This window comes from Trichechus manatus, unplaced genomic scaffold, assembly GCF_000243295.1.
Source record: "Trichechus manatus latirostris isolate Lorelei unplaced genomic scaffold, TriManLat1.0 scaffold00101, whole genome shotgun sequence".
Taxonomy (NCBI): Eukaryota; Metazoa; Chordata; class Mammalia; order Sirenia; family Trichechidae; genus Trichechus; species Trichechus manatus.
This window is the reverse complement of record NW_004444037.1, coordinates 3,405,389-3,419,677: the sequence shown is the minus strand read 5'-3', so window position 1 is coordinate 3,419,677 and position 14,289 is coordinate 3,405,389. Positions and strand designations below refer to the sequence as shown.

The window sequence follows — 14,289 nt, the reverse complement described above, 5'->3', positions numbered from 1 at the left end:
GTTAACCAATGTCATAAAACAGCATGTGTGTTACTGTTACATGAGAAACTATCTGTTCTGTAAGCCTTCACCTGAAGTACAATAAAATATTAAAAAAAAAAAAAAAGTGCCATGTCTAATTAGTTATGAAGAAACATATTTTCTGAATATAAGCAAGAATAGTTAAATCTAAAAGAGTAGTCTGACTGAAAGAGAAAATTATTTAGATTGTCCCATCAATTTAGACTTGAAATAATTCCCACAGTTGTTGCTATCTAAATGTGTATTTATTGCTGTTCACCAAAGTTAAGGATTTCAAAAACTTTCTTAGCTATGGTCAAACTAGAGGAGATTAGTCATCAATGAAGACATGGGACAGTAATGCAATCCTCATTAAAAAAAAAAAAAAATCTGCCTTCAAGAGTTAAAATCTTTCCAGTACATTTCTTTTTTTTCTGCATGGGAACGTGACAATACCTTGTGATGTAATGCAATTCCTGAGAGAGAAGCGAAGCCCATGTTATGATTAAGATCTTTATTATATCCAGCTTGGAGATGTAGCTAAGGTGACATAATGCATAAGGCATATACGTGAATGAGAAGGCAGAGGTATTAGTCAGACTTCCACACAGATTTAGCAAGTGTTAACGAGATTACTTCCAATGGAAATAACAGCTCAAATTTAAGTATGTACAGGAATAAACTAGGGAGCTGTCAATAGTCTTGTATAAAATGATACATTTAAAAAACAGTATTATTTTGCTGGTGAAGGAAAGGTATCTAGGGAAAATCTTGGCCCAGAGGTGTTGACAGAAGTCAGAAATTAACTTCCTTGTAAAGATTAATATATAGTAAGATGTTTTGTCTGGAACTATGGCTTTTTTTCTCCTCCACTCCAGCCACCCTGCCTGGAAAGTTGGCACAGGCTATCTCTGCAAGGGTCATGCAGGACTGCATGGCAAAGCCATTCTTCTGTTGAATGAGGATGTAAATTTTCTTTCTGGTAATGGATGTATCTTCACCCCTTCTAGATATTAATGAGTGTGGCTAGAGAGTAGCGTCATCTGAATTACATAGTACACCTCAAACTTTTCACCACCAAATAATCTTTTTATTAACTATCTATACTTGCTACTACAATCTTATGTTCTGAAAAATTTTTTATGCACAAACATTTGTTAATTAAAAAAATTAAACAAATATATAAATATTAATCATCTTTTATCAGCATGAGGTGACATATGGAGAGGATATAATTCAGAAACAAATTTGGTGTTTTGGGTAGCCTCTACAGCATTACTGTGGTAATACAGGATTCCTTAAGACTTTTTGAAATGTTCTAAAAGTTGTGGACTCCCATAGACACCCTGGGGATTTGGGAACTTCAGGTTGGGAAACCTTGAATTAAGGAGCTGAGTCCTGAGGGACCAGAACACAGTTAGGTTAGTTGCAATAGGAAAGGAGGTGTTAGAACAGTCCAGAACATGAGATATTGGGGAAAAAAGGTCCAAGCAGCTGGGGCAGAAGTAGGGTATTATCTTTAAACCTGTATTTTATCTAGAAACCTCTCTTTGAGCAATAAAATAATTTGAACTGTCTTAAATGCATCACTTGATCTGGTTTGATAGTTCCAATGATTTCCCCCTTATAGAACACTTAAACTAAGTTTTATTTTAAACAGTTAAATAGATTCAATTCAACTCAACTAACATTTACTAAGCACTTACTACATACAAGGTAGGTGCTGCAGGTAAGAAAGGAAAAAGGAATTGGCATGTATTGGGTACCCACTCCATGGCTGGCATGTGCTGGCACTCAACCCCTTCAAATGGATACAATTATCTTCATTTATAGTTGAGGCCAACCACACTGGTCTCCTTGCTGTTTCTAAAATTTATAGGCATGCTCCTGCCCCAGGGCCTTTGCACTTGGAATTACCACTGCATGGGATGATCTTTCCCTGAAACTATGCATAGCTGGTTATTGTTCAAATACAGGCTGATTAGTAAGGCATTCTCTGACCATCCTATTTAAAATTTCAACCTTCTCCTCACACACACTCCTTATCACCCTTACTTGTTTTATTTTTCTTTATAACTCTTATCACCATCCAATATGCTATACATTTATTTTATTTATTTTGCTTATTGTCTTTCTGCCTTGAATAACCCCTTGAGGGCAGGGATTTTTGTCTGTTTTATTAACAGTGTACCCCTAAAGGAGCTCTGATGGCGCAGTGTCAAGAGCTCATATGCTAACCAAAAGGTGAGCAGTTTGAATCCACCAGGCGCCCCTTGGAAACCCTATGGGGCAGTTCTACTCTGTCCCACAGGGTCGCTATGAATTGGAATCAACTCGATGGTAGCAGGTTTGGTTTTTCGGTTTGGTACCCCTAAACCTAGAACAGTACTTGATATGTAGAAGGTGCTCAATAAATATTTGTTGAATGAATAAACTAGAGCTCAGAAACTTAAGTAACTTGCCCAAAAAGAAGAAAATGACACTTTGTTTTTTAATAATAAAACCCAGAATTTCCAAGGTTGTACTAGAATAATAATCTCTCAGATGAGAAGAATTGTTGGACTAAGTGGCCCATGTCCCCAAGACTGACCTTCCCCTTAGGGCCTCTTGCTGATTATTACTGCCACCCCGTGTTAGTCTCAGGGGGACATTGTTCCATTGTTAATACTATGGTCCTGCTGTGCATATAAAATCCTTATTTGTATAACTCCCGTAGAACAGCTAAGACAAGGCTGAAAGGGTCAAATAAGTCATTACTGTAGGCTGAGAGGCAGCATGAGTGAATTAAACACAGAGTGACATGGAAGTAGATAATCTGATTGAAGGATGTTTACTTTGTTCGTCACGGTGGAAGGCCCAGTTTTGTAAGTGTGCAGGCTTGGGGGTTGCTGACTTTTCTTTTTTTTTTTTTTTACATGTTAATGTGTTTTAGGTGAAGGTTTACAGAGCAATTTAGTCCCCCAATCAGTAATTTATATACATATTGTTCCGTGCAATCCCCTCAGTGTGTCAGCACTCTCCCCATTACCATCCCGAGTTCCTTTCATCTGGTGTTCCTGCCCCTTACTGCCTTCTCATCTTTGCTTTTGGATAGATGTTGCCCCTTTGGTCTCATATAGATGATTTTTCTAAGGAGCACTTTCCTTTCGGGTGTTACGGTTTGCTGTCTATTAATCCCTTGGTGACTCCTCCCCACTTTCTCAAGGGAGCTTCATGGTGCATCAATCACCGTTTAATTATAAAGGCCACTTCTTCGCGTAAGAGTTGGCAAGTGCTGTGTCGGGGACACAATCTCACCTGGGACCAGGACCAGGGCTTGTTCTAACACAGAGAGTTTAGAGAATATTAAAGCACTAAGGCAAGTGTTGGAGTTCTGGTGGCATAGTGGTTAAGAGCTCAGCTGCTAACCAAAAGGTCGGCAGTTCAAATCCACCAGCCACTCCTTGGAAACCCTATGGGGGCAGTTCTACTCTGTCCTATAGGGTCAGAATCAACTCGATGGAATCAACTCAATGGCAACGAGTTACATGTCAAAGCAAGTGTTAGGGGAATGCTTTTACTTGTCACCTGTCTTTTTTACATGGAAGAACTTTCCTTGAGTAATTCTCTTGGCCTCTTGCCTCACCTTTTAATTAGACTCCCCAGAAAGTGAGAGTGGCATCTGATGTCTTTGGGAGAAATAACTGTCCTCTTCTGGGTCCTCTCTCTTTGGGACCTCCCTCTCTATAGAGCTCGATATTTCTGATCTGCTTTCTGTTACATTGCAAACTTACCCGCTACAGAGGGAGGCCTGCAGCTTTAGGGAACAAGTGCAATTTAGAGGAGTCAGGGATCTGAACTATTCTCTTGAATATAGTTTTATCAGTAATAAGATAGTATTTTTATTATCTCATTAGAAACAATGCCAGAGATCACATGATTGAATTTTGCAAAACCAATGACTTCTTCATTGCAGATACCTTTTTTCACGAACATAAACAGCAACTATACACATGGACCTTGCCAGATGGAATACACAGGAATCAAATCGACTACATCTGTGGAAAGAGATGATGGAAAAGCTCAATATCATCAGTCAGAACAAGGCCAGGGGCTGACTGCAAATCAGACCATCAGTTACTCATATGCAAGTTCAAGTTGAAGCTGAAGAAAATTAGAGCAAGTCCACGAGAGCTAGAGTACGACCTTGAGTATATTACACCCGAATTTAGAGACCATCTCAAGAATAGATTTGACGCATTGAACACTAATGACCAAAGACCAGATGAACTGTGGAATGACATCAAGGACATCATCCATGAAGAAAGAAGAAGGTCATTAACAAGACAAGAGAGAAAGAAAAGACCTAAATGGATGTCAGAAGAGACTCTGAAACTTGCTCTTGAATGTCAGGTAGTTAAAGCAAAAGGAAATAATGATGAAGTGAAAGAGCTAAACAAAAGATTTCAACGGGTGGCTAGAGATGACAAAGTAAAGTATTATGATGACATGTGCAAAGACCTGGAGATAGAAAACCAAAAGGGAAGAACGTGCTCGGCATTTGTCAAGCTGAAAGAACTGAAGAAAAAATTCAAGCCTTGAGTTGCAATAGTGAAGGATTCTATGGGGAAAATATTAAATGACACAGGAAGCATCAAAAGAAGATGGAAGGAATACACAGAGTCACTATACCAAAAAGAACTGGTCGATGTTCAGCCATTTCAGGAGGTAGCATATGATCAGGAACCAGTGGTACTGAAGGAAGAAGTCCAAGCTGCACTGAAGGCATTGGCAAAAACAAGGCTCTGGGAATTGATGGAATACCAATTGAGATGTTTCAACAATCAGATGCAGTGCTGAAAGTGTTCACTCGTCTATGCTAAGAAATTTGGAAGACAGCATCCTGGCCAACTGACTGGAAGAGATCCATATTTATGCCTATTCCCAAGAAAGGTGATCCAACCAAATGTGGAAATTATCAAACAATATCATTAATATCATATGCAAGCAAAATTTTGCTGAAGATCATTCAAAAGTGGCTGCAGCAGTATATTGACAGGGAACTGCCAGAAATTCAAGCCAGATTTAGAAGAGGACGTGGAACCAGGGATATCATTGCTGATGTCAGATGGATCCTGGCTGAAAGCAGAGAATACCAGAAAGATATTTACCTGTGTTTTATTGACTATGCAAAGGCATTCAACTATGTGGATCATAACAAATTATGGATAACATTGTGGAGATTGGGAATTCCGGAATACTTAATTGTGCTCATGAGGAATCTGTACATGGATCAATAGGCAGTCGTTCGAACAGAACAAGGGGATACTGCATGGTTTAAAGTCAGGAAAGGTGTGTGTCAGGGTTGTATCCTTTCACCTTACCTATTAATCTGTATGCTGAGCAAGTAATCCAATAAGCTGGACTATATGAAGAAGAATGGGGCATCAGGATTGGAGGAAGACTCATTAACACCTGTGTTATGCAGATGACACAACCTTGCTTGCTGAAAGTGAAGAGGACTTGAAGCACTTATTGATGAAGATCAAAGACCGCAGCCTTCAGTGTGGATTATACTTCAACATAAAGAAAACAAAAATTCTCAAAACTGAACCAATAAGCACCATCATGATAAACAGAGAAAAGATTGAAGTTGTCAAGGATTTCAGTTTACTTGGATCCACAGTCAACGCCCATGGAAGCAGCAGTCAAGAAATCAAAACACCTATTGCATTGGGCAAATCTGCTGCAAGAGATCTCTTTAAAGTGTTAAAAAGCAAAGATGTCACCTTGAGGACTAAGGTGTGCCTGACCCAAGCCATGGTGTTTTCAGTCACCTGATATGCATGCGAAGGTTGGACAATGAATAAGGAAGACTGAAGAAGAATTGATGCCTTTGAATTGTGGTGTTGGTGAAGAATATTGAATATACTATGGACTGCTAAAAGAACGAACAAATCTGTCTTGGAAGAAGTACAGCCAGAATGCTCCTTAGAAGCAAGGATGGTGAGACTGTGTCTTATATACTTTAGACATGTTGTCAGAACAGATCAGTCCCTGGAGAAGGACATCATGCTTGGTAAAGTAGAGGGTCAGTGAGAAAGAGGAAGACCCTCAATGAAATGGATTGACACAGTGGCTGCAACAATGGGCTCAAGCATAGCAACAATTATGAGGATGGCACTGGACTGGGCAGTGTTTCATTCTGTTGTGCATAGGGTCACTGTGAGTCGGAACCAACTCGATGGCACCTAACAACAACAACAACATTTTTACTCTATTTATCCAGCTCCCGTGTCTATTTTTCAGTTAGTTCCTAATTGTGGTGGGCAAAATGGGTTATTTATTGGGCCCCTCAAACTCCAACCAAGTCATAAATAATTATGATGTGACAGTAACATAGGTGGTTTATTAGACTGCATAGCATGGCTATGCTGCAGTAACAAACAAAATATAAAAATCTCAATAACTCAATCTCAGTAAACACAATAAAAGTTTTATTTTTCCCTCAGGCCACAGTCCAATGTGAGTTGGTTGCCCTTCTCTATCTTGTAGCTATGCCATCTAGAATATGGCTTCCAAGGTGACTACGACAGGGGAAGAGAGAGATGGAGGAGGCATACTAGCTCTTTGTCACCTGTCCATACTAGCCCTGGAAGTAATACACCCTTCTGCTGAAGTTGGACATAACTACTCACATGGCTCCAAACAACTGCAGAGGAGGCTGGGAAATGTAGAGGAATACAGGATACTTGCACAAACTGTCACTGCTACAAGTGGTGTAAAAGCAATCAGGGAAGGTTCAAAGGAGCACAATGGAGCAGAAAAGGGATTGAATGGCACCAAAAGTATATTTTGCCTATTTCATAGTTTTGTTCATATGCAAATTCAAATTGAAGCCGAAGAAAATTAGAACAAGTCCGCGAGAGCTAAAGTATGACCTTGAGTATATTCCACCTGAATTTAGAGACCATCTCAAGAAAATATTTGATGTGTTGAACACTAATAACCGAAGGCCAGATGAGTTGTGGGATGACATCAAGGACATCATACATGAAGAAAGCAAAAGGTCATTAAAAACATAAGAAAGAAAGAAAAGACCAAAATGGATATCAGAAGAAACTCTGAAACTTGCTCTTCAATGTAGAGTAGCTAAAGCAAACGGAAGAAACGATGAAGTAAAAGAGCTGAACAGATTTCAAAGGGTGGCTCGAAAGACAAAGTAAAGTATTATAATGAAATGTACAAAGACCTGGAATTAAAACACCAAAAGGGAAGAAGATGCTTGGCATTTCTCAAGCTGAAAGAACTGAAGAAAAAATTCAAGCCTTGAGTTGCAATATTGGGCAAAAAATTGAACAATACAGGAAGCATGAAAAGAAGATGGAAGGAATACGTGGAGTCACTGTAACAAAAAAAAAAATTATTTGATGTTCAGCCATTTCAGGAGGTAGCATAAGATCAAGAACAAATGGTACTGAAGAAGGAAGTCCAAGCTGCACTGAAGCCATTTGCAAAAAACAAGCCTTCAGGAATTGACAGAATACCAATTGAGATGTTTCAACAAATGGATGCTACAATGGAAGCGCTCACTTGTCTATGCCAAAAATTTGGAAGACAGCTACCTGGCTAACAGACTGAAAGAGAGCCATATTTGTCCCCATTCCAAAGAAAGGTGATCCAATTTCCAAAGGTGGAAATTATCAAACAATATCATTAATATCACACTCACGTAAAATTTTGCTGAAGATAATTAAAAAATGAGTGCACCAGTACAATGACAAGAAACTGCCAGAAATTCAAGCCGAATTCAGAAGAGGATGTGGAATGAGGGATATTACTGCTGCTGTCAGATGGATCTTGGCTGAAAGCAGAGAATACCAGAAAGATGTTTACCTGTGTTTTATTGACTGTGCTAAGGCATTTGATTGTATGGATCATAACAAATTACGGATAACATTGCAAAGAATGGGAATTCCAAGACGCTTAATTGTGCTCAGGAGGAACCTGTACGTAAACCTAGAGGCAGTCCTTCGAACAGAGCAAGGAGATATGTGTGGTTTAAAGTCAGGAAGGGCGTGCATCAGGGCTGTATCCTTTCACCATACTTATTCCATCTGTATGCTGAGCAAATAATCCAAGAACCTGGACTATATGAAGAAGAACGCGGCATCAGGATTGGAGAAAGACTCATTAACAACCTGCAATATGCAGATGACACAACCTTACTTGCTGAAAGTGAGGAGGACTTGAAGAACTTACTGATCAAGATCAAAGACTACAGCCTTCAGTATAGATTACACCTCAACATAAAGAAAACAAAAATCTTCACAGCTGGACCAATAAGCAACATCATAATAAATGGAGAAAAGATTGCAGTTGTCAAGGATTTCATTTTACTTGGATCCACAATCAACGCCCATGAAAGCAGCAATAACGAAATCAAAGGACATATTGCATTGGGCAAATCTGCTGCAACAGACCTCTTTAAAATGTTGAAAAGCAAAGAAGTCACCTTGAGGACTAAAGTGCCCCTGACCCAAGCCATGGTGTTTTCAGTAGTGACATATGCATGCAGAAGCTGGGAAACAGATAAGGAAGACTGAAGAATTGATGCATTTGAATTATGGTGTTGAGGAAGAATATTGAATATACATACCATGGACTGCCAGAGGAAGGAACATACAGCTAGAATGCTGCTTAGAAGAGTGGATAGCGAAACTTTATCTCATGTGCTTTGGATATATTATCAGCAGGGGCCAGTCCCTGAAGGACATCATGCTTGGTAAAGTAGAGGGTCAGCGAAAAATAGGAAGACCCTCAGTGAGATGGATTGACACAGTGACTGAAACAATCAGCTCAGACATAGCAATGATTGTGAGGATGATACAGGACTGAGCAGTGTTTCGTTCTGTTGTGCATGAGGTCGCAAAGAGTTGGAATTGACTCAATGGCACCTAACAACAACAGCATAGTTTTGACAAAGCCACATTTTGCCTGACTTTTATCTGTATGATGTCCTCAGAATCCAGTGTCACCTAGCCATCTTTGTGTGAATTAATATGCTTATTGAGAATTCTTCCCGTTTAGCAAGTGTGCATTTACTTGAGGTCTTCTGTAGACAATACACCCTTATTTTATGGAATATTTATTGTCTTGATTTTATTATATACTATGTTAATGATTCTAGGAGTACGAATTTTAGGCCCACAGTATTTTTAGCTACTCTGAGCCTTTCAGCACCCTTCAAATCACATAAAATATAGCATTGTTTATTTTTGCCTGGATGGAATTTGTTTGAATAGGAGTCATCTAATATAACCATATCTGCATAAGCATTCTCTTTGAATTAATGAGTTGATATTTGTTAGTTCTTTTTCTAGGAAAAGAATCCAGGATCTTGCTAAGCCTAAAAAACAGTGGGGAACCCCAGATAGGTAAGGCAATGTTATATGGTCTAGTTTGTGATGGTTGTATCCAGTTTGTTAAATAGATAAGTATTGTTCTTACGTGTCATTAAACCTGTATCCCAGGTGTATCCACCTCCCTGCTAAACTGACTGCACTGAACCAATACTGTTACCTTAGTTGAGTAGGCACACAGGAGGATAACCGTAGGTCAGTAGTTCGTATACTTGTCTGCACATTGGTCGCCTGGGGAGTGTTAAAAAACACTTATGCCTAGGTCCTATCTCCAGAAATTCTAATTTAATTGGTCTAGGGTGCAGCCTGGACTTTGGGAGTTTTAAAAGCTCCTCAGATAATTTTAATAGGCAGCAAATTTGGAGAGCCACTGCTCCAGGATGTGACTCTTGCGTCTATCCTCCAGGTCCAATTTTGCTGCCTCTAAAACCTGGTCCTGCTCTCTCTAAGCCTCTGCCTACAGCACACCCCTCCTGTGGGTCTCCAGCAGGCTAGGCCCTTGGCCCTCCCACCCTTGGTCATCGGACTCCCTTTTTTCTTCTTTTACTCCTGAATAAAGCCTAAATTTTTTAAAGTCTGTCTTTGAAGATTAAAAACATAACATACTTTAAACTCACTCTTTTTCGTGGATGGGTGTCAAGGAGCTGAGCTGAGCTGAGAAAGCCAAAGTGAGCTGCTAGGTGTTAGAGTAGCTGATTAAGACAAGGAGCCAAAATGAAAGTAACAGTCAAGCATTTAAGCACTTACTGTGATACTGTAATAAATAAGAGGTTAAACCCAGAGAGGACATAGACTCTCCCCGTTCCATATTTCCCCAGAAATGGTGCATGGTGCCCTGAGGGTCAGGTGGGTTAGTGCAGATATGAAGACCTGTCTCACTGTGGGGAGATTCCCAAACAAAAATCTTCTGCAGTTTTAAGGACAGGAGGAGAGGTGGAAGGCTAGTAGTGGAAAAGTACTGACTACTGTGTCAGAATAGGGACAAGTATCTTCAAGCTTCCTTCCCTTCCCTCTGATAAGGAGGTTTCAGCAGAGATGCCTGAGGAAGGCCACTGGAGGAAGGTCCCTGATAAAGAGGCCTCCTTATGGGCTAGGAGTGCAAATTTGTAAAAGAGCATGGCTGGGATGGAGGATCTGAGTCCTTGACTGAAACTCCCTTCGGAGATTGCAGTGCATTGACTGTGCACCATGCCTGGTTGGAGAGGGCAGCTTTTCTCTTGAGGCCTGCCAGGCAAAGCCTTTGTAATTGTCTATTACAGGCAATTGGTTAGGCCTGAAAAATCACACATAAATTTTTAGCCAGGAACAGGACTCCAGTGAGTACACACATATATAAATTGACGAAAGCCACACATTGATGAGAGGTGTGTTAACGAACATTGCTAAAACTGTCAATAATCTTGGAATACTACCCTCCCCATCCCATCCCTATTTGAAACTAGTAGAAAATTCAAGAAATGATTTGATAAGATAATTGAGTTCAGAAAAGTTAAGTAACTTACCCAAGTTCACCCAGCTTGCAGGTAACAAAATTTTGGTTTGAATCTACATCCATTGCCCACAAATCCTATTTATTTCTATTATATCACATTGCCACTTTTCGAAAGGAACAGATGGCATGGAGAACCAGAGACAGGAAGATTGACTAGAGGGTATTACAGTAATGTGGCAGATAAATAACAAAGGCCTGTCCTAAGACAAAGAGACTCTGGGTGGAGCAAATGGTTAAGCGCTGGCTACTAACCAAAAGGTTAGAAGTTCGAACCTACCTAGAGGTGCCTTGGAAGAAAGACCTGGCAATCTGCTTCCAAAAGATCACAGCGATGAAAACCTCAGGGAGTGCAGTTCTACTCTTAGACACATGGGGTTGCCATAATTCAGAATCGACTCCATAGCAGCTTTTCTTTTTCTTTTTGGTCCTAATGCATTATAGCCTTAAGGGTTAAAAGAAGGGGTAGAGCTAAGATGTAGATTGACATGACTTGGTGACAAATGAAACGTAAGAATCTGAGGGAAAAGCAAGAGTCAAATGTGATTTCTAGTTTCTGTCTTAAGAAATAAAGTAAAAATGCTATTGTAACTGCAAAAGGAAATATAAGAGGAGGAACAATTTGTGAAGAAGTTACATTTTATCATGGTGGCTGCTGAGACATCCAGAAATGGATTTCCAAATTTCCCCTTTGGAAATATGGGCTTAGTGCTTATGAGAAAAATACAACTTAGAAATACTGATTTGGGAATCATCGGTATTATTTAGTAATAATTGAAAAAAATCCTGAGGAGGATAGAACCCATGTGCATACACCATGTTTAAGTTGTGAAGAGAAGATACCTAAGCAAACAGAGTAGGTAGGAGAGATCCAGGGAAGAGGGGGGTCTCAGAAGCCGGGGAAGGAAAATATTAAAAGGAAAAGTGGATCTTACGAGAAAACATTCAAAAAATTTGTGTTTGCAAGACTGTGAAGAAAGACTAAAGATTCATTTAATTTTTGTCTTCAAGTAATAGAAAACATTTTAAAGATGAAAGTAAATGAATATTTGTTATTATAATCAAAGAAATTATAAGAATTTCAGAACAATAAAACCAAACCAGTTGCCATGGCTTCGACTCCAACTCATGGCGACCCCGTGTGTGTCAGAGTAGAACTGTGCTTCACAGAGTTTTCAGTGGCCGATTTTTTGGAATTATATTGCCAGGACTTTCTTCAGAAGCATCTCTGGGTGGGCTTGAACCTCCAACCTTTTGGTTAGCAGCCAAGTGTACTAACCATTCGCACCACCCAGGGACTCCTACAAGGCAATAAAACCCTGGAAATGGGCTGATAAAGGCTGTTTTGTGGTTTCTGACCCTGGGAATCTGTAAGAGACTACAGTTTTAGCTATTCAGAAAGGGGTGACTGATCACTGAACCCTCAAGGGTCCTCAAACTGTTCTATTATCCTAGAATTCTATGTATCAGACTTCGTAACATTTCATGGATGCATCAAGCAGGTATGGTATGGATAAGAACTTTAGTCTGGATCAAATCATAGATATGGACAATAAAAGGTTAAAATTTTATGTCCTTGATATTGCTAGCCATGGGATAGCTAAACAGAGGTGATTTTTATGCTAGTGCAATGCAGTGAAAAATTATCTGCATAATATATTTTTTAACATGCTGGTTAGTCTCCTCCCTTCATGATGAACTGTGCATCCACATTTTTCTGGACTGTAGAGTCTTTGTTTTTTTTCTTTTCATTGTGCTTTAAGTGAAAGTTTACAGCTCAAATTAATTTCTTATTCAAAAATTTCAACTGTGTAAACTTTCACCTGGAGCACAATAAAAAGAAAAAAAAAATTCAACTGTAGAGTCTTTGATCTTTCTCACTCCACTGATCCATTCCTTCTAACTTTCCTTGAGCCAAATATTCTGCCTTTTGTATAACCCCCAATGCTTTCAGTTCATACTGTTTCCTAGTTTTATGGCCCAAATTTTCAAGGAGCTAATAATCCCATGAGGGTTCAGTTTCTAGAAGGCTTTATTTAATTGTTATGTCTCAAGTAACTTTTCATTATTATTTGAAACAGGGAATGCAAAGCCAATATATATTCATCACCTTTGATTCCTAAACTCTGAACCTCTTAGCCTCTCTCCACCTCAGCTTTTATTTTTTACCACTTTCTAAAGACACTCCATTCACTCTTTTTGTTGTTACCAGTGATATTCTCCTGGCCAACTACTATTACTCTTTTTTTTTTTTTTTTTACAGTTTCCATCCTTTTTGATGTCTCAGTTTAGTTTTCTGTGGCTGCCATAACGAATTACCACGAACTTGGTAACTTAAAACAACAGAAATTTATTCTCTTACAGTTCTGGATCCTAGAAGTAAAAAATCAAGGTGTCAGTTGGGCCACATTCCCTTCTAAGGACTTAGAGGAAATCCCATCCTGGCCTCTTCCAGCTTCTAGTGGCCCCAGGTGTTCTTTGACTTTTGGCAGCAAAACTCCAATCTCTGCCTCCATCTTCTCGCTGTGTCTCTGTATTCAAAGTTCCCTCTCCTTTCTCGTATTAAGACAACAGTTACTGGCTTTAGAGCACACTCTAATCCAATATAACCTCGACTTTACTTTGATTACATTGGCAAAGACCCTATTTCCAAATAAGGTTACATTCACAGGTATGGAGGTGAGGACTTGAACGTATCTTTTTGGGGGACACAAGTCAATAGCTATCTTGTCTCAAGATCTCTCTATCTTTGACTTCCACTCAGGGATTCGAACCGGTTCATTTTAAAGCCCTGCTTCCGTTCCATGATGCTCTTACCTCTTACCCACTACTCTTTTTAAAAAAGTAATATTGTTTCTTCCCTGAAGGTTTGCATAGCAAATTAGGTTCCATTTGAGATTTTCTACACAAATTGTTCAGTTGACATTAATTAGATTTGTCACAATGTATCCACATTCTCTTTAATTGTACTCTGGTTCTGTTTCCAGTACTCTAGTTTCCCTGTCCCTTTATCTTCTCATCTTTGCTTTAGAGTAATTGGTGACCTCTCGGTCTCATATAGATGGTATTTTAATGGAGCACCATACTCACGAGTAATATCCTTAATTTTATGTGCCAATCTGTTATTTTGCTAAAAGGTGACTTCAAGGGATAGTTTTGGTTCAAGGTTTAAAGAGTGTCTCTGGGCAATAGTCTCAGGAAGTTCTCTAGTCTCAAGTGGTCCAGTAAGTCTGGACTTTTAAGAATTTGTGTTCTGTTCCACATTTTTCTCTCACTCTATAAGGATCCATGTAATGTGGCCCTGATCAGAACAGTTGGTAGTGGTAGCTGGGCACTGTCCAGTTCTTCTGGTCTCAGGGTAGATGAGGCTCTGGCTCATGTAGGCTATTAGCCCTGTAG

General features: G+C 39.4%; 1 protein-coding gene across 1 annotated transcript in view; it reads left to right on the top strand.

Annotated features, from left to right (window-relative positions):
* The window catches only part of SPMAP2L (sperm microtubule associated protein 2 like), an 88,251-nt gene that overhangs the window by 33,567 nt on the left and 40,395 nt on the right, over positions 1 to 14,289 (top strand). Inside the window, exon 5 of the mRNA XM_023737305.1 lies at positions 9,351 to 9,416. Coding sequence (XP_023593073.1) covers positions 9,351 to 9,416 — 66 coding nt within the window. The remainder of the gene's footprint in view (positions 1 to 9,350; positions 9,417 to 14,289) is intronic.